This window comes from Pundamilia nyererei, unplaced genomic scaffold (genome assembly GCF_000239375.1).
Source record: "Pundamilia nyererei isolate P.nyererei 1_Seehausen unplaced genomic scaffold, PunNye1.0 scaffold00018, whole genome shotgun sequence".
Taxonomy (NCBI): Eukaryota; Metazoa; Chordata; class Actinopteri; order Cichliformes; family Cichlidae; genus Pundamilia; species Pundamilia nyererei.
This window is the reverse complement of record NW_005187419.1, coordinates 4,507,148-4,532,630: the sequence shown is the minus strand read 5'-3', so window position 1 is coordinate 4,532,630 and position 25,483 is coordinate 4,507,148. Positions and strand designations below refer to the sequence as shown.

General features: G+C 41.6%; 1 protein-coding gene across 3 annotated transcripts; it reads right to left on the bottom strand.

Annotated features, from left to right (window-relative positions):
* Nucleotides 1-748: 748 nt before the first annotated feature.
* Nucleotides 749-23,330, bottom strand: setd1a (SET domain containing 1A, histone lysine methyltransferase). 3 transcript variants are annotated; one of them, XM_005726229.2, is made up of 21 exons: nt 22,905-23,330; nt 22,080-22,224; nt 21,888-21,986; nt 21,526-21,796; nt 21,110-21,240; nt 20,750-21,000; nt 18,011-19,673; nt 16,700-17,692; nt 16,203-16,370; nt 15,336-15,420; nt 15,107-15,249; nt 13,565-13,601; nt 13,287-13,479; nt 13,158-13,198; nt 11,772-13,063; nt 9,950-10,304; nt 9,574-9,755; nt 5,589-5,699; nt 4,418-4,537; nt 4,020-4,157; nt 749-3,900 (listed from the first exon to the last, which is right to left on the bottom strand). In XM_005726229.2, the coding sequence occupies exons 2-21, from the start codon at nt 22,215-22,217 to the stop codon at nt 3,727-3,729; spliced, it is 6,585 nt and encodes a 2,194-aa protein (XP_005726286.1). In that variant the 5' UTR covers nt 22,218-22,224; nt 22,905-23,330; the 3' UTR covers nt 749-3,726. The 3 variants fall into 3 exon arrangements, with proteins under 3 accessions (XP_005726286.1, XP_005726287.1, XP_005726285.1); XM_005726230.2 differs by having other exon boundaries at nt 23,088-23,330; XM_005726228.2 differs by having other exon boundaries at nt 23,246-23,330.
* Between the last annotated feature and the right edge of the window lie 2,153 nt (nt 23,331-25,483).

The following is a 25,483-nucleotide window of genomic DNA, read 5'->3' as shown; positions in this document are numbered from 1 at the left end:
ACAAATTCTGTCGGGGATACCTACTTTGGCACGACACTGATGCTAACAGACTCAATAAACTGATCCGCAAGGCCAGCATTGTTTTAGGGATGAAGCTGGACTCTCTTAATTTGGTGTTGGAGAGGCGAATGTTGTCCAAGATAAAGCCAATGTTGGATAATTCCTCCCACCCACTCCATGACATGCTGGCTAGCCACAGGAGCATGTTCAGTGAGAGACAGACATCAAAAAGCACTTTACTTTCCTTCTGTCATGAATATATTGTTATAGTAAAATGGATCAGGAGACCTGTGAATGTAAAAGTAATGCCTTACACAAAATGGTCCATGTTTTTCTGCTGATGTTTTTAATATGTTTGCCTCTTGAACACACTCACCTACTTTTCACTGTGAGGAACAGTGGATCAGAAGAAAGTTGGCCTTATAGGGAGAGCACTAAAAAGATGGGAGTTGGAAATGCATATAGGGGCACATGTTAGCCAGCTGTAGCCTCGTCAACTCAGGTCACCATCTGTTCTCATCAGATTTCACTGCTTCCTCTTACAGTCTATGACAGTTGCAGATGCATTCATTTCCGGCACACAACTTCCTGCTCAACCAACATGCCTTTAAAGTGGCATAAGAGAGCGATCAACTAGAAGTCAGACTCTCATGCTTGTTTCCAATCTGAACATGCATATCCAGCAGGACACTGACTTGGTAAAGAAAAACACAAGATTTTCATTTATTTAAAAAATATTTTAATGCACCATTAATAAAGGGTCCAACGCATTAATACAAGAGAAATATTGCAAATAATATTAAAATAATCATCAAATTAAAAGGAAAAACAATAAAAAATAAATGAATGGAAGGTATGTACATGTTTCCTCCTCATTGAGTAAGGAAACGGAACAACATATTTACAGCTTGGAATCAGTGTGTTTCTACAAGAAACAAACACCTCTACAATATTTACATGTACTTCTTTGTTTTTTTGTTTTTGCTTTTGTTTTTTCCTTTCATCTTTTTCTCCTTTATTAAAGAGGGTTGGTTTGTACTGAAAGGCTTTCATTGCAACAAGAAATATCTTACACATTTTCCTGTTTGGGAAAGAACAAAAAACAGGAGTTTAGTTAAAAGTTCAACATCAAAGTTAAACTTTGGACGGCCATAGCCATGAAAATAAAAAAAAAGACAACACAAAAGGTCACTGAAATCCCCGTCTGCAACGTATCAGAAACTGGCTAGGATTGTTAACCTCGCAGGGACACGGACACTTTCACCTATCTACAATGCAAACAGACTGTAAGCAGAATTTTTTTTTTTTTGAGTTACGATCTTTCAGAAGGGATGACTGAAGTAAAATATAATGCATTCTCATGAATTCTGCAAAGATCTGCAACACAAGGGGAAAACAAGAACTTTAAGTCTTTGAACAGAAACCAAATCAAATAAATGTGCCTTACAAACAGATCTGCCAAGTTTACCTCGAAGGAGTTCTTCTTCTTCTTATAACTTTATTTGACTTGGGGCTCTGCTAGAAATGCAAACTTGTAGCAAATGGCTGCAAAGCCAGCAGCATTGTTCACAAACTCACTTGTGTAATTCAGAACTTAACAAAGCAACTAGGGAGAAGGATTTGCAGAAAACGCTTTTGTCAATTGTTTAAACAGGAATTTGTGCGCGTGTTGAAACGAAACAGGGTGATATATTGTAAGCAGCAACAAAACCTTTTCTTGACTTACGTCACTGACATACATGCTTTTAACCAACAAACGCAACGGCTGTTGCTAATAGGATTGCGTCCTTTGTGAATCTTTAGAATTCACCCACAAACAGGGACGTGACCTTGTCGACAACGGAACATACTTTTGCGACTTCTCTGTTGACACAGCAGATATAGCGTGCCAAATCATCGCTGACAAACAAGCGATGTGAGTTATGAACGTATACACTCCCCCTCCATTGTGTTGGTGATAGAAACAGTCATTGACAATTTCTGATCCCACCCCCACTGGACATGTGCTCAACTGCATTTCACAAGCACAGCCCTAATTATTGTAGATGAATAAAGAACCCACAAAGAGCGCACAAATAATTTGTTAAAAGCACCTATGTCAGTATCCATAAGTTTGGAGAAGAAAAAAAAACATAAAAAGGGGAATATAAAAGTTTAGCAGTGGCATTTAAAAAAACAAAACAAAACAAAACAAAAAACCCACGCACACTGTAAGCTGAAACCTAAATTACACATTTTCACAGTGGGTTAAAACGGCTTTACTCTCATACAGACTGTTGCAAAACAGGAGAGTAACACACAGTGGAGAGAGGAGAAAGGATTTATAGGGCTGGTGGATCACAAAGCCACTGAGGACAGTGGATGGGTACACTGAAGCTCATTTCACTGTAATATACTTACAGCTAATGCAAATAAGTAACAATACCATTAATAACAGCAATAGTAATATAATATAATACTATGAAATGAAATTTAAAAAAAAAAAGCTCCAAAACAACCCTCACGCTTGGAAATCTTGCATAACTGAAGACCAAATTGATTGAAGTGATTTATCTTAAAAGTTACGCCCTTAGTGAGCGAGTCTAAAAACCCTGAATTTTTCTGGTATTCGTGTGCGTCTCTGTGCGGATTTGTATGGGTGCGTGGTTACAGAAGGAATTCGACACTAGAGGAGTGACTCCTGGACAACGCCGACAAAAGAAAGCCCCTTTCAGACATGACCTCCTTATCATTAACGTGACGGCATCCAAATGCACTGCTTCACATCTGGATAAACACCCTGGCTTCTGTAACTGTCAGAAAGAAAATCTTAGAGAGTAGGAGCCTGGCACAGCTCTGCTTGCTGCCAAGTCTACAGATAGTTATGCACAATATTATTTTTGCACATCTTGTGCATGTTTGTGAATTATTAAGTGCCCTAATCAGCAGTAACTTCTGGACGACATTTTTCCTACCGACTGCTTTTATTAAAGATCAAAGCGTCCCTCACCGATTTGTTTCAGCTACACCCAATAAAGAAAAAAACAATATTTCAGAGGCTGGTTATGAGACGCACAATACAACTTCCACAGCAGCATGCAAACACGTGAACAAGTGCTGCTCTTAGAGATAATGGCAAAGGAAATGAACACCGAAATTGTAGTTTCACTTCACTAAAGTCGATACTAACAATAGTTATTTACAAAAATATAATCCTTTTGAAAGTAAGTCACGAGGAACATAAAAATGACCCATGTCTGACTGATGCCGTCACTTTAAAAGAGTAATGAAGCCATGTCTGAGAGAGTGCCAATAAACGTTTGTCCTTTTCTATTTTTTTCTCCACATTGTCTCCTTTCAAACGGATGTCGGCATGGAATCAGACAAATCCTTCATGCCCTGACTGACGCAACAACTTCATTGGAGCACCCGGTTTTGTCCAGTAATACTGCCACTTAACGAGCTGATGCTAAAGGCCTTGTCATGCATCGAGAGCCAGATGACGCCAATCCATCACCCACTAGCTTGTGGAACTGCCTAGAGAATGAAAACTGCGTGTGAAAAGTGCCAAGTGTGTGCGTGTCTACGTCCTAGGTACTGTGAGGCCGGCTATGAGGCCATGAGGAGGGGCAGCATAGTGTACTGGGGTGGTTCAAGTTACACATTTAGGAGAGCAAACTCATGGGGAAAGGGAGGTGTTTACGGGTATGGCTGGCCATTGGTAAGTGTGGTAGAGAAGTGCGTTGACTAGTTGAGCGTCCCACGACAGTTCTCCGTTCCGCACAGACAAGGGATCTTGTTCTCCTCCAGTGGGAACTTGTAATCGTACGTGATCTCTTCGTTGACGGCAATGGGTTGCTTTGAGTAGATCACAATCTTTTTCTGGGACTCTATGGTGATGACCTTGGCGTAGCAGTTTGGCTGCAAGGGAGGGGAAAAAAAGCATTGACAGACTGAAGGGTGACAGCTGCAGAACTTAACATCAGTCCATATCTAAAGCATGTAAGAGGTAGATCATTGTTGAGTGTTTTCAGACTTACAGTGCAGCAGTGGTTGATGAATCGTGCCAGGTTCCCACACTTGGTGGCATCTATAATCGTATCATGGTCCACTCTGAACAAGTAGCTGCTCCCGATGCCCTGCTGTGCGTAACGCTTCTCTCGATTGTCAGCCACCATCTGCGCATAAAGAACATTTTCTGACTGACCACACCCTCAAAGTGTCTGAAAAACTGCAATTCACATACAGTCATATCAATATTACAATGCAAGAGTAAGGGTCCAACACAGCAGGACTCTTAGAGATTTATTATTTGTATAAGTATTTTACAGATTTGTTTAGTGGCAACAGTGGATAATGAAAACATTTAGATGTCAAGATGGCTGAAAAGTTTCAAAAACCATCACTGGTTAAACACAAAACTCCTTATAAGTCATACCTGTCTTATGTTTTGACCCACATACTCAATGACCATCTCATCAGCAGCAATGGGCTCCATCGCAAACAGGCCCCATTCGTGGATTCGGCTGCGTCCGAAACGAAGCCTCTTCTTTCGGAACTGCATCAGGACAGAGTGGATGTAATTTAAGAGGAGCCTTACTAGCAATAGATATTTTTATAAACTAACCTGTCCTGAATTAACAGACAGCTTTAAGTATTTACAGGGTATATCTTTGTTTTATAATTGGATCTTCAACAATTCAAAAAGGTAAACTAATCCAAGTTGATAATTTGGTGTGAAAACCAGAAAAAAAAAAAAAATTGTTGACTAGAATAAGAACATGCAAAAAAGGCCCACACCCAAAAGTTTGACCACTGACCTACTGTAGTGAGCAGATTTTCTGCATGTTTAGCACAGAGGCAGATCTGTGACTCCGACCCCGGATTTGTGTAACAATGAAAGCCAGAGATACAGCCTCTTTCAAAACCAAACACACACACGCACACAAAAAACGAGACAAGAGCCACCTTCCAAAAAAAACAAAAACGCCTATTCAGACATTGCATTAACAACTAAACAAATTCATCTTGAAACCATAAGATAAAACCACCATTGTGAAGGTAAAACTTCTGCATTCAGCCCTGAGTTTCATCTTGTGAGGCTTGGGAAAAACCTTTTGCGAGTTTTGCTTAATAAACCACAGAGTTCGTGTCAAAATTGGTCTTGTTTGTAGTCTAAGTCTGGACTTAAAGAAGTCCAGATGCTTTTCTTTCCAAGCTACGATGACCTGGATGACTGAGAACCTTCACAGACGTCTTGTTTGTATTGTGTTTAGACTGTAAAAAATGTTGGCATATATCCTACTAAATTCAGCTATGCGCTTCTAAAAGCATGGAATCAGTTTCAGGGTCTGGAAATTTATTCCTTAGATGACCTTTTGATTACACTCGTGAACTGTAAACCATTTAATTTATTGTGTCAGGTGGCATAACTTACAGTGTTTTTGTTTTTTAAGCAAAGATATTTTTTTTTAAAGTTAAATCTGTTGACAAGTCGCAGGTTGCTGCTCTCCGGGTTTTAAAGGTAGAAAGGTAGAAGCCTGGCAGTGCTACTGTTAGCTTTGTCCTTTAGCTTGTAAGTGACCACATGAATATAGTACTGCTTGTACCTTAAGCTGGTTGAGTTTAAGCAGGTCAGAGTCCATGACGGCAGTGGTGCCGATGACAGTGAGGAGGCGGCGCTGTTCTGAACGTCTCTCTGATAGCACTCGGTTAGCACCCTGCCAGGAAACAAACAAAAGAGCTTCAGAGAGTGCAACGGTTACACTAAGACTTCATCAGATGGCCTTGACGTTCAGATGTTAACTTGTGTTCCTTATACATATCAAAAATTACTCTCATAACTACTGTGAAAAAAACTTGAGTGTTAAAGGGAGCCCAGCAGTGTAACTGTAGCACAAATTTCCAAAAACAAGGAAAAGGAATCTGTGGAAAAAATGAATCAGCTGAAACTTCCTTAGAAACTTCAAACTGAAACAAAATGAACTGACATGTTCTCATGCTACGTCTCAAACATCATTTTAGATTTTGTCAGACTATGCAACTTCTGTGTTTTTACAACCAATTAATGCTTTGCTTTCAGTACTAAACAGATCAATATTACAATCAAGATAATAATCCATGAGATTACATTTCATGTTTCACCTATAAAGCTAAGTGAAACAGCTGTTTCAATGTATCACCATGAAGTTAAATCATGTGTGTCTGTGTTGCTCTGTGTGCGGGGGAGAGATCCTCCTGAGTATCAGTAACTCTTTAAGCCTGCCACAAATCTTTGGTTTGAAAACATAAAGGGGATTATTCATCACGACACATCTCTTTGTTCCTGATATAAGCACATAAAAACCTCAAAGCAGCAGAGACATATCTCAGTTATTGGGACACTTGGATCAGATAATAAAAGACGCAGACTGATGTGGTGCCCCAGTTACATCTCATTCTGTGCAGAGTCTGAATTAGTCTGTAACTCTAGAAACAGCAAGACTGCATAAAACATGCCACAGTAAAATATAATAATTTCTGTGTATTATTCTAAGGAACTATGCTTGTGTCCATGGAAGCAGTAAGGGAAAGCATAACGGCTAAATGGGAAATACATTACGGAGGAATAAACCTTGCACAGCAACACGATAACGTGGATTTTCCACTCTTAACTCACACAAACACTAAGTGAGCTGATTTTTCAAATGTTCCTGCGTTCCATGACAATCTGGCATTGTGTGGAGGATAACTGGCTGCACATGGGACCAATGACGGTGCATCATATGAGTGTCTGACGAGCATCAAGATCATCACCCCCAAGTGACCCAAACCTTATTTGCAGGCATTATAAAAGAGGAACGTTGCATGATGAAATCATAGAATCATCACAGTAATAGCCATATTTAGGCCTATGATAAATGTGTGGGGCTCTGTGACCCCTCTTACTCCTTTTTTTTTCTGCTTTTGACTCTAGGCAGACTTATCAGAAAGCTTTCCCTGCACTTACACCAAAGTAATACTCACAAAGAGCTGAAAGTAACTGTTAAAAATACTGTGACGCATTCAGGACACATACTATGTTACTGCCCAGCATTATGCACCGGGCAACCATAGCTCTGTAGGTTAAAGCTGACCACACGAACATATATGCAGTAGGACTATATGCATGTAGTGCAACTGTAATTACTCCTGGCACACAGGAAATGGTTCTCACACATTATTTTTAATCAGCCATTACTAACAAACAAACAAAAAAATCATCCAAGCTGAACTCTATTTAAAGGTTAGTGCAATACAATCAGCAATTCCAACTTATTTTCCCTAAATTCATTCAAACATTTTTATTTTCTCTGTCCACACGCCTCCTTCAGTGGCTTCATGCCCCAGGTCTTTGAAATTAATTGGCTGTAAATAAAAAAAAAACTGACTTTTAAAAAAAAATAAATTTATTTTTGCATGTCTGTGTTTGCTTTAGGCTGGGAGATGTCTATACTTGAGCAAATCGTGCCTTGGAATACAAAGTGATAAGTGCACAACCGGTCTAGCCTTACTATTTTTTTTCTTCTAAGTAAATTCTAATGAAGACATAGTGGTTAGTGTGTTTGTGTAAATAAATGCTGCGCTCATGTTTCCTGTTTGTATTTCCAGCTAAGAGGCACCCAATTCAGCAGTATTTCATGGAAGTTACAGACTGAACCCAGTCTTTTTTAATGAAAAACACATAAAACATGTATTCAAATCCTCCAATTTTTGAATGTGTGATATTTTCTCCTTTATTTTTAAGAAAGGAGAATTGGTTTAATTCTGGATTGGGAATACATGTGCTGTGCAAATTTCTAGAGCTGTTCAACCATGCTTGACGAAAGTTGGAGTTGCACATTTGCTCTGATTATTCTTTCCAAAACACTTTAAAGGTGTGACACTCACTATGATAAAACTTTTCAGGGAACTTCATAAGAATTTATGTGATCGTTAGGATCCTTTGACGTAAATTGGATTCATCATCTTTTGTTCAGGAAGGAGTAATTCACATGTGACAAATCCGGATCTACATCAGGAAAAAATAATTATGGATTTCCTGTGTCACAAACGGGAATGATCACTGTGCTTTATGTGAAATAACGCCTGGACTGAAACATCCTGCCACTGGCCCAGAGGAAGAATTCACTCTTCAACATTCTCGAAATGCAATAACATTTGTACTGTTTTTGAATACTGACGATAAGATACGTGATATGAACATTAAACTCAAAAGCAGTGGACACAACATACAATTTCAAGTATGTTACAATTATGGCTGCCAACAAAACGGCAAAACAAAGGGAAAACTACACGTTCACATTCAAGGTTGCCGCACTTGTTTAGTCTGTTGTTAAATTCATCACACCCTATCCCCACTCTAAACCCACTTCTAACAGCAAAGATGATGAGAAAAAAAAGAAAAAAAAATGTCAGTCAGCAAGAAATATTTTTGTTTCAAGTAGTCTTGCAAGGAAAAACAAAAGCCTAATGTTTTCAGACATCACATTATTCCTGTGAACGACCACATTCTGACTCATACAAGCCTGATAAATCAGGAAGCCCGACTAGAAACGACACGCATCTCGCACGTTTCTCCATGACTCTTATTTTCACACAGTTTTTCAGTTTGTATTGTCCTTCTTTTTTTTTTAAGCATGATTATAAATCAATAATTTACTGATTATTATCAGCCCTTATAGCACTGTTGTTGTTTTGTTGAATTTAATGTTCTTTTTACTGACAAAGAATACGTCCCATGCTTTAAACATATGAGCAGTGATGTATGTGACTGAAATTAAATATGATTTGTTTTCCCTGTATGAGTCTGTCTCAACCACCAGACAGCACAAATGTAATGCCTAAAACCTCTGTATTGTAAATGTCCACATACTCATCATCTTACTTCTCTGTCATTTGAAAACCCTCACCTTTTTCCACCTCAAATCCTAAAATTACCACTTCAACTAAGCCAAATATGAATCACCTCCATTCCAAATGCCTGAGAGGCACTATCTAGCCAAATGTTGACTTTATAATAATACCCTGAAACAGCTACAAACCCCTAATAATTGATTACTGAGGCAGTGGAGACCAGCAAAATATTTTTCCTGGAAAAAAAAAAGGTTCAACTGGATATCACATTAAAATTCCATTTAAACCCGGCTTCAACTTTCCACACAATCGAAAGCACGTCCACACCAACGTCTCCACTGCCAATCAGATTTACTGACTTTAGGTTGTGCTGCATGCACAGATTCACCTCACGGGCATTTTATCCTGTTCTTTCAACAACAAACGAAGGATCAGGCACAACAGAATCTCCAATCTCACAAACATTAGATTAGGAGAGCGAACGTCATCTGTGAGCGAGTGAACATGAACATTGAACTGTCCAAGTGCGTCGGCCTGTTACCTGATGCCGACTCATTTTAAGGAAAAGCCTAAACAAGTTTCGCAAGATATCTCAAGTATTTCAGCAAAGCTTCTCAACTGCTTTAACAGACAAAATCAAACTGATGTGAGAACAACAGATTCAATAAATGGAAAAGAAATAAAAGAAGATGCATCCAAAAAGATTTGGAGTCTGCCTACCGAGGTGTCGACATTCTCCACCTCCCGTATGACCTGCTCGGGTAGGTCAAGGTCCAGGTAGACATCCTTCTCCTTGCGGCTGATGGCGTAGTACCCCTCGCTCCTGGCACAACCGGTCACATGCTCACGAAGCTGCCCATCTGTGTTCTTCTTTTTGCGGCGAGGATTTGGCAAATTGGTTAGTGCAGCCCAAAGGTCAAGGCTGACAACAGGGCACCAAATATCAAAGCATTCCTCAATTTAAAAACGTCACGTTATGCAGACAATTTAGTAAATTCATAACAGTCAGACTTTTTGGATATTGTGTCACTTCCATGTAAATCAAACCTAGTGCCCATACATCTTTGAGGTGAAAGATAATCACTGAAAAGGATATTAGTATGGTTGACCCAATGAGTGTCATTGAGCCAGTCGGAGCTATGGTCATCCTGCAGCAGCTTCTCATAAGTCTTCTTCAAAAACGACAAGTCTTCACCATCCAGACCAGAGTTCCAGATGTCATACAAGATGGTCATCTGCTCAAATTCACTGCGGTTGTCAAACTTCACAGCTGGTGGCTCAGGCGCTGGGACAGGTTTCGACCAGTTCTGGGATGTTATTACTCCTGCTTCTTGCAAAAAGAGCCGCTCACTCTTCCTCACTTCTTCAACCAACTCTTCCTCAGTGTCTGAGCTGGACAGCTCCCCAGATTCAAGCTCCTCCACATCCACATCTTTGTCCAAATCTGAGTCCTGCAGGAAAGAAAAACAGTCTTTTAGTTTCTAGTCTATGCGGTGTTTACACTGATACAGACTGACACATTGGACATTTCTCTGGCCAGTTAAAGTCATCTAATCCATAACAATATTCATAACTATATTCAGTGACTGAATGTCATTGACATTTTGGTTGAACATAAGTGTTCTTAGAAAAAAGGCACAGGTGTTGTGCCAAGATGCAGTAAAGATCAAAGATTACAATGCAGGGACTCCAGCAACACTTAACGGGAAGAGGATCAACTTTATTGACTGACCAACGCATTTCGCAATTATGTCTCTAAAATGTAGACTTAAAACGAGATGTCTAGAAAGCTTCTCTTTCTTTTGTTGATAAAATAAATTATATTAATTATCTAGTCCAGTGTTTACTTGGGCATGCCTTAACCAATTTACCAATACCAACCTGTTATATGTCAGCTGGTTTACCTATGAAGATGTGATTGGTTAATTTGAATTTTTTTCTGTTTCCTGCCTTTTATTGAAGCACACTTCTACTATGTGTTACTATGACCCTGATGAAGGCCACAAGCCAAAATGCGTTGGTCAGTCAATAAAGTTGTTCATCTTCCCTTTAAGCGTTGCTGGAGTCCCTGCATTGTGATTATTTTCATCCTCTCCACACACTTTGGAAGCAGGTGAAGTTGTGCCAGAAATTTTTGCAAAGACCAAACCTGAACCTGAGGTAACCTATTGTTTGGAGCACCATCTGGTATTTCAAATACCTATTAGAGAGGAGATGCCTCAGAATCCGTCTGACTAAGTTCAGGGGATGAAAACAGCAGAGACTCAAAAACAAATCAGAAACTCATCCAAATTTTTCATATATAGTGCACGAGTTGAGACAGTTTGGTTCAGACGAAGTCTTTGGACTGTTACCTGCTGTATTTGCAAAGAGCGCCATCGGACATTAGACATGTCACTGGCAGGTGGCAAGTTTATGGTTAATGAAAACTCATCTGCGCAAGTAAAAGAAGTTTTTTATGATGCAAAGCACCTGGCTGACGTTAGCTTTAAGCAATGCTAAGGAAATGTCAGTAATTCTAGTGTGATTGCACCAGTAAGACTGAGAGCAGAGCGCTTCTACAGGGTACACCCTGTTGTTACCCCATCTGTTTTCAGCCAGAACACACCCAAGAATAAAAAAAACAAAACAAAAAACAAAACTGTATCACACAGTTCTGTAAAAGCAAAAAAACATGCACAAAAACGACATTTCTGTCTACACTGGAAATATATTCCTGGTCTGGAGAGTCCAAAGGTCCAAAGGTTTACCAGCGGATTCTGGAAATTCTTTCGAGACGTGTAAAACTCTTCAACTGTACCAATTTCAAAATTCCAACTTTGGGCTTACTGGTAATGAGTCAGTGCTATTGTTGCCTGTGGCATGTTTACGGTTATGACAATCTCAAACATTTACAGGAACAAACATGACAAAAATACCTCTAATTTCCGCTTCCTCTGTTTCTTGCCTGGCTGCTCCTTCTGCTTTTTTGTTTGATGAACCTCAAGGTTTTCTTTATCTTTTCTCTTCCTCTTTTTGCTTTTTTCCTCTTCAGCTTCAAAACCCTTGCCAATTAGGTTCTTCTTCTTTGGTGATGGAGACACCGGCGTAACCTGGCCCGTATCCTCAGAGTCACACATCTCTCCCACTGCAGAAAAGAATTCTCCTGCATCTCCCCGTGACGTAAGTGGATCTCCAATGACTTCCTCTGGTGCTTCAAGCACCCCAGAAATAGAGTTGAGGTCAGCTGGGAGCAAAACAGAAGAATCTTGTCTGGAGGAAGTCCTTTTGGCACCAGTTGGTACTGGTACAACAGGGGGTTTGCAGTAGTTGTGCTCCATAAGGACGATTACAGCCCCTGGACTCATAAGGAGGGCCAGTGACTCTGGGGCGAAGTAATTTCCTTCCATCTTGTGCTCCTCTGCTTCATCAGATGTTTCTGTCTCCTCTGAGTCTCCAGGATCAGGGTCCATTTTCAAAGCCACATCAGCTAACACAGAAAGGTCAGTTGTTGAAGCAGAGGCCAGCTGCAGGAGGCTGGAGGCCCCAACCTGTTCTCTTAGTCTTAACCTCTGCTCACTTTCTTCCTCATCCTCATCTTCCTCTCTGAGAGAGTGACAGGAAGAAGTAGACAGGCTAGATGTCCGTGGTCTGCCTCTGGACCTTTTGTTGACAGATGGTGGTGCTGGGGCCTCCTCAAAGGCCATCCTACACATAGAGGCATGGTCCAAAGGCAGGTTCTGCACAGTGCGGCACACCATAACAGGAGGAGCAGGAGATTTGGGAGACTCTTTGCCTGCACCGCGTTTGCTAGGGGATTTGGCTGGGGTAGTCTGGGGAGAAATGAGGGGTCCTCTCTTGGTCTCCTCGGTATCTTGGGTTCGTCCAGATGGGGGCACAATGAGAGCATTCCCTTCGCCTGGTTTAGAGGCAAAGGGAAGCAGCTGGATGCCCTGACTGGGACGAGATGAATTGGGTGAGGTTGCAGTGATGGGTGAGTCTGGAAGCCTGCCTGAGAGGAGGGGAGATTCACCCGAAACTTGCGACGGAGATGGGGGTGCAGCTGGCAATTGCATTTTGCTTTCGTTCTCGTCTGTAGAGAAGGAGACTGTCTTTTTGCGCTTCTTGAGAGGGGGCACAAGAACGATAGGGGATGTAGGGCGTGGGTATGGTGGTGAGGGGGGATGTTTGGTAGGCGCCGTTGTGTCTGCCTTGCCATCTTTTGTATCACCTGAGAAAAGATACAAGTTTTCAAAGATTGAACTCGAACTGAAGCAATTATGTTACTGGTGCTTTTTGGTGATTTATAACAACTTCTGACTAACCTGTTTTGACCTCTGCCTTTGGAACAGCTGCATTATTTTCCCTGAGAAAAACAAAACAAGCATTTGAATGTTGAAAAGTACAACATTCATTGTTATATAATTCTGATTACAGCAGTACAAGTGATGTACCTCTCATTGTCTTTCTCAGTTGTGCTATCTATAGTTGACTCATCCATGCTGTCTGGTCCTTCACTCTCTGCCCGCTCTCCTTCCTCTTCATCTTCATCCTCTTCTGAGGATGAAGATGAAGATCCTGAAGATGAAGAGCCTTCAGAAGAGGATGAGAGGCTCTCGTCATCACTGTCTGCACTGAGGACATCATCTAAAAAAATAAAAAAGTCAATGTAAACAGTCATGATAGCTGAAAATAAGAACATAAAGTTATGAGATTCCTGTTTGTGGTTTACCATCAGACTCTTTTCCACTTTCGTCTTCCTCATCCTCCTAAACATGGGGGGGAAAAAAAAGTTGTCATCACAACAATATAATCACAGTGACATCCTGCCATCTACAGGTGAGGACAGAATTTGTAACCCTGCTATGAAAATTTCTTTTTATTGCATTCAATTCACTACAGAACTATTTCCTAAGTGGTGTTAAAGAGAGCATGGAATTTTTAAACACAGCTTTTCCAAACATATTGTTTTTTTTTTGGATGCTTACATTATTTTACTTTGCACACAGATTTCATAAAAACTACCAGGGTTATTACCCCCCTTGATATTAATAACCAATTGCGTATCCTTTTCCTGGATAACAGCCTGCAGTTGTTTGTTACAGTTTTCATCAAGTCTCTCTCGCTCACGCTCACGCACACACACACACACACACACACAATCGCAGCCCATTCTTCTTTGGCAAATCTCTCAAGCTCCTCCAGAGATTTAATGGGTTTTCTGGCACAGACCTCAGTCTACAGTTCACCCCACAGATTTTCATTGGGACTCAAGTCAAGGCTCAATGTTAACTTGGCTTTCTGTACCAGGAACAACCCATGCTTGGGTGTTGTTGAGTTGGAGAACAAAGCTTATGTTCTACAAACATAAGCATTGTCTCCATGGCCAAAGAACTCTACTTTTGTCTCATCTGACCAAAGGAAACATTTCTTTGGTTCCAACTTTGCTTAGTCATTCACTAGTGTCTTGGCAGTTGTTAATGGGCTCTTTAGACACCTCAAACCCTTGCTTGTTTTAGTACTGCATGCAAATTGGAAAATAACCTTCAGTTTGAACCTTCACAAAGTCAAAGCACATCATTGCACAGCAGTGGTTTATGCTATGGCTCAATAAAAAGGTCACATTTTCTGGCGACTTATAAAGGTGACACTGGTCATTTTTGTTTTCTCAAAAAATTGTTATTGTGTGTAAAAACAAATCAAGAAACAACTTATGGTTTCAAAAAAAATTTAAATAAATAGTATCCTTACAAGTGCTATGTTAAAAATCCCTTGTACATTTTAAAATACTGGTGATCACCAGTTCTACCCCTCAGCCTCCTAATAGATGCACATATAGCATAAATTTGAAAATCCTAGGCGACTTCCTTCTTGAGTTATTGTATTCACAGGATTTTCAGAAGGTCAAGGTCACCGCGAGTCAAACTCATGTGAGATTTTTAGTTGATGCACCAGTGGTATGAATTTCAAAATCCTATGCTGCCTCGTTGACGTCGCAAACTTGGGATGCCCGCCTGCCTGCCCAATGGGGTGACAGCAACATCCCATCAGCCTTTTACAGCTGAGAGGTAGAAACTACTTTGGAAAGTTTTGAAAACAACTTTAATTTTCATACGAGGCTAATAATTTTGTTCTTATCTGTAGCTAACTAAAATAAATGACAACATGAATTATAAACTCATGTTATCACATTCATATATTCTAATAATCTAAAGTCATTTTTTAAAAATTGTGTTTTAATCTTGAATCACAATTTTAAAACAAACAGACAAACCTTTTCAGTAGAAGAACCATCAGATGTTTCTTCTCCCTCACTGTCAAGCTCCCAGGGTTTCCGATTTCTTGGCTTCTTTTTCCTCCTCTTGTTGTCCCTTTCAGCTCCATGCCTGTCTGCCTCTGGTATTCTCTCGTCAGCAGCTGAAAACAGGATAATTTAAGACTTACATGGAGCAGATCAAGTAATCCAACCTTTTTTTTAAAGCCTGAATTACAGCTGAGCAAACCTTCATCATCTTCGTCCGGTGGTGTTGAGGGCCGTGGCCGTTTCATGTCGCCCTCTTCAAACTCTTGAGGTTCTTTCCGTTTCACCTGCATAGTTCAAAGTATTTTTTAAGAATAAAAAAAACCCAAAATTGACTTTACAAAGTCTGACTATTTTTCAGAACTAGAGGAAGTACCACAAACTGACAACACCAAACACTTGTGCACTTTTTGAATATTGTGGTCCCACATAAAAATTCAAAATATTAGAATGACAATATCAGATATTTTAAACTACTCTTGACACCATTTATTGACTTAAGCTTGACATATACTGTGCTGAACATTTATACAGTATGGTTTACCTGTGACAGCCTTAAATGTAGCTTGAAGAGTATCTAATAAGAATTCCAACTACACAATGCACCAACACAATTATTATTATTGGTCCATTTGGTACTGACATGCACTGTAAATACTGCACTATTGACTGAGAAACAATAAGCATGAAAACAGCATGATGATAATGCAGTGAAACTTATGCTGTTTTATTATGTTCATGTCACATTCAGTCCATGTATGAACGAAATTACTGTCTTTTCTAACTCCTGACACTGGACAGGTCTCCCTTGTAAAAAGAGAGTTCAGTACAACTAAATAAATGCTGTATTTATTAGGTCCAACATGGAGAACAGTTTCAGTTACCATTTAGTGACATCAACAAAGTGCCTCAACAAGGTGGCATACAAGCACCACTGCCACCTAGTGTTTTGGTGGCATAATGGCAAATGAGACACTCCAACAAACAAACATAAAATATGAAGGCAGTATAGATTCCATACAGTAACATGGAGATGAAACCAAATTCTGCAGCAATAAAGTACTGTTACCTTGAAAGAAGGCAGTCGTAGTGCTCCACGGAGAGAAAATCCCTCCATGCCACCACTCTTTGCCCAATCCACAAGAGACATGAGAGGCTCCCGTGGACGGTTGACCTTTTCCTCTTTTTTCTCTTCATCCCGTAACGCAGAAACCCCCCTAACCATTGTCTGGAATGGCTACAAAAAGTAGACATTTACAGAAGATATTACTTTTTTCTGGCCTCGTAACAACAGTCTTTCTTTTATATAGTTAACTAACTAATAAAAGCATCATTAAACTGAGATGAAATAGTAACAGGAATGACATCTTTCATTAAAAAAAACAAAACAAGAAAACATGCTAATTATAAAAAAATCAATTACAGTTGAATGGAGGAAGCACATACATAAACTAGTAAAATTATTAAGTAACAGGGTGGGCCTATTTATTTTATTTTACATGCACAAAAATTAACTGCAACCTTAGAAAGATGACCTTCATTATTGTTGAGGCTGGGCTTCCTTACCTTGGCCTTGGTCTCTTTCCGCTCCCACCACTCGTCAAAGGTGGCAAAGGCTACATTCTCCACCATCTTGCGGTTCAGGTCCCTTTGCATGATGTTCTTCATTTCTTGGATAAGAGTGGCCAAGACCATCTGCACTGTGGCTTCATGAGGATTCTCTGCCAGCATGGACATCTCCTCCCCTGGAGCCCTGTACTCATCTCCATCCGCAGGCAGCATCGTGCCATAGCCAGGTGGGGGCATATAAGATGGGTAGTGTGGCGGTAAGACATGTGGAGGCCAGCCAGTGTGTGGAGGCGGGATACCATGGTGTGGATGGGGTGGTATTTGAGTGCTGTGGGTATCGGGGTAGGGATAGGTCATGTGGGGTGGCATGTATCGGTGGTCTTGGTCATAATGAGTGCCTGCCCCATTGCCCTCTTGGTCCATGTAGGGGTGGTGTGTGTGATGTTGTGGAATAGAGTGGAGATGGTAGGAATTGTAGTCTGCAGTAGCTGCCTCACCCGGGCCTGTGGTGCCATTGGATGAGGACATGCGCAGCTGGTGTAGGCGACTTAACATGTGGGTCTGCATTTGGAAAGACATAGGGGTTCCACCACTGTACTGGTTCATCAGCTCCATGGAGCTGGCATAGTCATACATGTGGTGAGGCATGGGGGGAGGATACTCAGGATGCAGCTCCATGTGAGGAAGGGGAGGAATCCCTGGTGGAGGTGGGGGTTGTAGGGAGTAACCAGGGGGTGGTGGAGGGGGCAGATGAGGGGGGTAGGATGGTATGGGAGGGTGCATGGAGGTGCCAAAGTGCTGTGCAGAGTCAGAGATGGGTGGGGGTGAAGATGAGGGGTCTGTTGTTTGTGAAGTCATGGCAGCCTGAGATGAAGAAGGTGAGGATCCTGAGGTGACTGATGGCTGGTGGGTGGTCACGGTTGTTATGGTCGTAGTCTCCTCCTCCTCATCTGAGATCTCCATGTCTTCTCCTGAGGAATGAGGAGAGGCCTGAAAGAAATCAGAATTTACTGTCTTAAGTTGAGAAACCACCCACATATTGAAGCAAATTCTCAAAATAACACTTACTGAATTATTTTTCTGTCCCACTTTTCTAACATAGAAACGGGCACATTAAAAGCAAGAAACCAAAACATGAACATTATGTTTGACAGCACTCAGGATGTTAATCACTGTGTCGGTACTGAGGAGGTTTTTATTCATTTCCACCAAATATTTATTTCTCTGCCCACAGACAGGTATTTCTGGGTGACTATCAAAACAACTGATTCTATTTATAAAAATAAATTGAATCAGGACAGATCATACCTGACTCTGTCCATTAAAAGGTGGTGTGTGCGCTCCTGTCCGGCTCTGTGCATCAGCAGATCCAGCCTGTGAAGACTCTTCCTGCAATACTCCAGGACCAGCTGGGCCGACTTGGGCCTGAGTTTCCTCTGGGGGTGGGATGTGGGGAGAATAAGTAGAAACGGGTGGTGTAGATGCTGTAAGTACTGTGGGGCTCTTCCTGCCTTCTCCCCCTTTTCCCCTTTTTCTTCCTCTGTCTCTTTCCCCTTTCCTCCTGTGGTCTTTCTCGCCATTGTCCCCCACCTGTTCCCGCTCCCCTTTCGCATCACTTGACCCACGTCTTGTTCCAGCTCCACTTCCGCCCCCATGCTTCTCCTCTTTCCTATCCTCCTCATCTTCTTCATCAGAGGCAAGAAAAGAGAATTTAGCTTTTTGTTCCTTCAAAAGCATCTCAATACGAGAGTCCAGACTGCTGCTGTGGTAGACAAACGGTAAACTCTCATTGGTGGAATCTGGCTCCGGGGAGGACGAGTCCCTTTGAGGGGGTGGAGGGGAGCTAGAAGAAGATGAAAGATGGTGGGGAAGGGAAGTAGAAGAAGGAGAATTAGAAGAGGAAGCAATGGTGGGGTGGGGCGGAGAAGAAGGCGGGGGTGTCTTGGGTGGGGCAGGTGGGGTGCTGGGACGACGTTTGGGTTTTGTCCATTGTTCTTCACCAGCAGGACTATCCTGGTTGAAGTCCAGTGTTCCAAGTGTTTCTGCTACAGCTGCTGCAATAACAGAAGCTGGTGGGAGAGGAGGTGTGGGAGGTGGAGGGAGAGCACTGTGGTGACCATGGTAGTCTTTTTCAGCACCTAATGAAGGCAGAGAACCCCTCTCTGTGAGACTTGTGCTCCCTAGGCGAGTGGAAACGTCCAATCCCTGAGGAGGGGCTGGGGCAGGCTCTTTGGAGGAGTATGTAGAGTAAGATGATGGGGGAGGAGACATGCTGTTAGATGAAGAGCGGTACGAGTTGGAATTGTACCTGGGATCTGAACTGTTAGAGTAGTCACTGTCCCTGTCTCTATCTCTATCTCTGTCTCTGTCTCTGTCCCGGTCATGGCTGCTTCTTCTGCGGCTGCTGCTGCCATGGTGGTTGTGAGAATGGTGGTGGTTGCGGTGTCTCTGGTGGCCGTGGTCACCTGACCGAGAGCCCAGGCTGTCTCGCCTGTACCCCCTGTCATCCCTGCGATCTGAATGGTGGTGGGAATGATGGGAATGGTACTTTGAGGAAGAGTTTGTGTCTTGCTGGTGATGATAAGATGACCTCCTGGAACCAATCCCCGCTGGCCCATACCGTCCCCCTGAGTCTCTTTCACGCTCCCTCTCCCTTTCTGACATTAGGGGCTGATCATATTGGTTGGCAAGAGGTGGTGGGGGCATTGAGTGGTGTGCCATGTGTGGCCCAGGTCCTCCAACATTAGGGTAAGGGGGGTAGCATGGTGGCTCATTGGGACGGTATGATGTTGTTGGGGGGTACATAGGACGACCCCGGTGATACACTGAAGGTTCCTGTGCATCATCAGAGTAGCGTGACACTTTGTATCCTCCAACCGTCGAGGAGACTGCAGAAGACGAAGATGAGGAAGGTAACATGTCCTGGGGAGGGTAGCCGCTGCCCATTGTGCCAGTATTGTAACCAGGATGCCTAAAATGCAGAAATGAGGAATTTATATATGAACCACTAAGTCAATCAATGATGCTTTTTGACTTTATGTGAAAAGGTAAAATGTGGTTTGTGTTGTAACATCATTTAAATGTTTTTGTTTTAAAAGGGATGACATGAGAAGGATTTTGATGTTGACATACAATACATACATACAGTGAAATCTAATTGTGCCAAATACTATTGGAAACTCAATGTCGCACAACTGAAACAAACAACCTGAGAGCATTTCCCTCCTCTGTGCAAGCCAAGCTAACAAAGGACACAATAAACAAAAACAAAAAAAAAAATGATGAAAGATGATAAGACCAGACCAGGTCTTTTGTACCAAAAATTTCCCTTCATATCATTTGCACCAACAAGTTCAGGAAAGAAGTATATGGTAAAATATGGTGGAGGCTCGGTTATGGTTTGGGACCGTATTTATAATTATTAATGCAGAAAAGTACTATCAGATTTTCATCCACCACTCAGTACCATCTAGAAAGTGTCTGGCAATAGCTTCATTTTTCAGCATGACAATGATCCCAAGCATACTGCCAATCCAGTAAAAGCATAGAAACACAATAAAAGCACTAACAAAAAATGGACACCATCAGTCATGGACTGGTCTCTCCAATGCCCAAACCTCAACATTACTGAGGAAACAGAGAAGGAACAAATGACAGCCAACATCCAAATAAGAGCTTAGATATGACCTTCAAAAAGTCTGGAGAACTATTTCTGAAAACTACTTAAGTAAATTACAAGAAAGCTTGCCTCAGAAGGTTCAGGCTATGTGAAAAAAATAAAAGGTTGTCAAAACAAATATTTCAAGACTATCGAACTTGTTAGAATTGTACAAATCTTGTTTTTTTGCCTCATAAACCTAATTTTCATGTATGACTGCATGTTTCAATAAATCGCTGCATCCATTTCTCATTTTCCTAGCAAAATATATCGAAACAAGGGGTGCCTCAGTCTTTTCCACAGTACTTTGAACCAAACCACAACAGTAAGACCACTTAAGGTAAATTTTATTCAAGATGCTTTGTTCCAGTTAATTATCAGAAACTAACCTTCCACCAGCATAGCCCGAGTCTTGTGAAAAAGGGGTCCCAGATCTTGAGCTGTAAGGTGTTCCTCCCCCACCCTGAGATGACGCAGAGGAGCTTGGGGTGTAAGGACCTGCCATGGAGGAGGGGGGCGTGTCTAGACGCTGATCATAGCCAGTCTCTACAGAAGGTGTGACATTTCCCGATGTGAGGGCCTGGACCCCTGCTGCCAAAACTGCAAGCTCACTGGAAAGCCTTCGCCTCATTTCTGATGGCTATGGAAACAGAGTAAAAATGTATAAAATTAAATGCATCTTCATTCAGATTACCACTCAAGCATGACATCACTAAATAAGTGAAGAGATGTTTGTGTAGTCACAATACCGTGTCAGGCTGTGGCTGTGTTGTAGTCTGAGGCTGAAGCCTGTCTGTCAAAGCCTTGCCTCCTAGAGGCACTGTCTGAGGAGTGTAGGACCCATTTACTATCAGGTCATAATATTTCTGCCTCTGTTGACCTGTATAAAAATAAAAGTCACAGCTATTTAAATGCAAGCTCTCAAACCGAATCAACAGACAAACAATTTATATCGAACATGGTTTGTATGAAAAAGTTTTTTCTGTGTCATTTGACTGTTTTGTTAGCAAGTCTTCTTCCTTTGAGGAATTGCTCAAAAGATTACATGAAAAAGTGGCTCTCTTTGTCTTTTGATTTAAAATTGCAAACTGCATATAAAGAAACTGCCCAAAGCATCACTGTAACAATGTGCATCAGATGGCAAAGAGGAGACATTTTAACTTACCTTTTATATCCAACTGAGCATGAATGATGTTCCCCATGACAGAGGTGTTGTGCAGGTGCTTGACTGTGTCCTTGGCTCCTCTGGTGCTGGTGAACAATACTCGGGCCAGGCCTAGGTGCTTTCTAGTCTTGGGGTGAAACAGAATCTCCATCTCCTCCACCTCACCAAACTTGGCACACATTTCTGCCAAGAAGGGTTCCTTGATGTTGTCATTGAGTCGAGCAAAGGTCACCTCCTTGAGAGGTATGGGACCCACATAGAACTCATCAAGCTGCGGTAACAAATTAAAGGATCAGTGAAAAGATAATCAAACAGAAAGCTCCCGAGACGTGTCAAATGAACACTAATCCAAGTATTCTCACCTTAAACTTTGGCACTGGCAGAGACAGCTCTGTATATCTGGACCACAGTCTCCGGGGTCTTGGATCTCGCAGTTCTCCCACAGGTGGAAATCCAGAGTCCTGGGGACGAAAAATAAACAGCATGCAACATACAAACAATAGTCTAAATGATTGAAGATAAAAGTAAATAAATAAAAGTGAACATTAACTCACTGGCACACTGAAATGCACTCCATCATATCTGTAGATCTTCTGGGTGACACGTCTAATGGTTGGGTCCTGGACGAGTTTGTAGCTTTTCCACTGCAAACTGACAGCTTTTTGTGAATCTGCCCCACCGTCTGGATCCATCCTACAACTGTCACACAAAGAAAGACCACCATTACACACACAGTGCAGAAGCTACTGATAGAAGAGGGAAAAAAAAGACCGGGCATCAGCACAGGGAAGTAAGCTTTAAAAAATCCCTGCGGAATTAAGCCAAACAGATGCAAAGTGCTGCAGTAATTACAGACTATGAGCACTCTGTCAGGCTAGCGAGCTGCGTCACATCAGCTGCTAATGATCAACTTTTCGGACATCTATATTTCAGTTGTAGTTCTTCTTGCATGGGTAAAATAAGTAAATTAAACAGACTAGCAAATGGGACGGTCTTAGCCGCGGATATGATGCCGTGTGCTGTCAAAACAATGATCACCGTTACGTCACTGACCATATACTTCAGCTAGCCACCTGCTGTTAGCAACGGCTAACCTAGAATATGCAAACTGCTGCTGCTTTCCGGCATCATGACAGATTTCACGTTCCACGCATTGAATCGGGCTTCAGAAACACTCAGTAAAACGCCCACCTATCCGTTTCTCTCACCTTAGATCAGAGCGATGTGATTCTAAATTAGTTATGCCTTCTCGTTTTAGCTAGGGCAAGTCAACGGTACGGTAAGCTAATGCTAGTTAGCAAGAACATCACGTTAGGAGTTAAAAACTATGCTCTCCATGTCCCTCAACCCACAGCGATAAAATGTTACCAGTTACGTGCCTCACTACGAGGATCTGTAGACTCGTTTCACCTTCAGTTTAATTAAATTCAGACCCCTCTCCTCTTCGATTCCTACTGCCCGCTCATCCGAAAGTAGCAACCCGCCGCTACAGTGTAGGCAGCTCCAGCCAGGCCCGGGAGACGAACAAGAAAAACACTGAGTTCTTAACAGAAACGGCTCACCTCCGGCCCGGCTTTAACGCAAAACCGTTGAGCTAAAACGATACCGCTACCATTCCGACAGTTAGTCAAAACAGCAACACGCCTGTTCGAGCAACGGAGCCATTGTTTTCGCTTCGAAATCCTGACATTGTTGAGAGAGCGGCCATCGCGTAACTAACCTGAAAGCCTCGCCTGTTCTCCATCAGTGTGTTCAAAATGCAACCTGCGATTACTCACCGGCACTTTCGTCAAAGCTGAAACTAAATACAGGTAACTTTCACATTGACACATAACACTGTACACACAACAGCATTAAAAATTGTTAATGTAAATAAAGTCATTTGTTTTATTCAGCGTGAAATTTACGCATTTTTAAAAATTGGTTTGAATCTGCTCCTACATTCGCAAGTATAAAAAATGGCCAAAGGTCCCTCTAGCGGCTGATAAGCAAACCTACCTCAAAATTACTGTCAAATGTAATTTATTGTATATTAAAATCTTTCAAGGCTCATATTATACTTGTAGTGAGCACGTTAAAGGAATTTATTTCAACATATTAAGTGTATTTATACCGCTACATCTTGAAGAATTTAATTACTTGCCATTTACACAATTACACATCTATAATGTGTAGTGAAATGCTTAAGTGCCAGACTGGCTGTACAAAAGAAAGAGAAATAGAGAAGTATTCCAATCAGCACCCCCCATTGTGTTAGATAGCTGGTTAAGAGCTATCAGTTGAGTAGCTGAGTATCAGACAGGCAGTCTCATTTAGCAGTCTCGCGGCTTGAAGGTAAAAGTTCCGCCTCATTCTCTTGACTGAAGTAACTACACGACTAAGGATGCTTTCTATAGTGTAAGAGTAGAAGTCCCTGAGCATCCCAGCTAGGAGTTTGAAGTCCTTTTTCGTTATCTAAAGTAGGAGAAGCAATGATGGGATTTCCTTATCATAAAGTCATCTCTGATAGAACAGCAGCCAGTGGGCACAACTTGGAATATTGATGCTGCAACTTGCTGCAAATAAGCTACAAACCATGAAATTCAAATAATTCGGACTGACCTTAGGCACAGAAGATCTAAACAATCTCCAAAGCTTCAAGGTGGGCACTCAAGATTTTTGTCCCCAGTTCAATAATTAACCAGATGTAAAATATGCTTATAAGCTCCTTCTGGAGTACCTGCCTTGTAATGTTGAATAGTGTGACAATAAAGTTGGTCTTGGACATTTTGGATAGGAGATTCCATAATTTATTAAATAAGTTGATTAACACCAAGTTGGTTACACTGCAGGGATATCAATCTGTCCGGTTATGAAGAATAAACTGTTGCAAATTCATGTTGTTGGGGGCAGCATAACATTTGCCATGGTGTCCCTAGACTCCGTTACTTGAACACACCAAGGTGCTTAGCATGAGCTTGTTCTCATCTGTGTAAAGAACAGGGTGCCAGTGGTGGACCTATCAAGCTGCATGGGGCACAACTGTGATTGCAGATCTTACTAAAAGATACCAGGACCTCATGTCACCACCATGGAGCCAGGTTCAGAGTCCAGTCACAAACATGAACCAGGCTGGAGGGCATTTTCCAGAGTTCTGGTAGGGATCCCTCTGATTCTCTATGGAAAAAGGAGCAGATATTATTCCTGCTGCTGGGCTGATGCCCCTCTAACCTCTTGAGACTGCTACAAGAACCAGAACCTTTGTGTGACTGTGCCAGGTTGGCAGAGTCACACAAAGGTTGTTGACTCTCCATTGCATCAGTTGTCACTTTTAATGTCCCAAAGCAGGTGAAATGGATTCATATTGGTTCTAGCTTTCTAACTGGACAGATCAATTGCCTGAAGTTTAATCGACTTTGTGTTAGAGTGTGACGAGTATCTATTATCTCTCTGATTTATTCGAGATGGAAAAAGAACTTACCTGTCAAAATATGTAACAACTGATTTGTGCTGCTGAATTGTATATTTAGTAAATTGATGTAGTTCTAGTTCACCTTTAAAAGCAGGGCAGCAATAAACTGCCAATAATACTAACAAGTGCTTTCTGTTACTTTAACCAGAGAGGGGAGTTCATTAAACAAACATCTGTCACACTTAAAAAAAGAAAAGAAAAAAGGAACTAACATTTTACCAAAGACAAGGATTAAATTATTTTAGCTGACAAAATGACAAGTCTATTTCTGCACTTCATTTCTCCAGATTCAGTAAACTATTAAACACCTTCATGATTACAAATGACTTCCAGCCTCACAGGACTATAATATTTCAGCCTGTTAAGACACGACCATGCTGATGTTACCAAATGTAGCTCAGACTGCTGACGGAGTCTACTAGTTAAATTTAGCACTAAGCCCCACCCGTATTCTGGTGCCCATTTTATCCCTTCACTCTTTCAACAACTACCACCCAAAGAAGTATA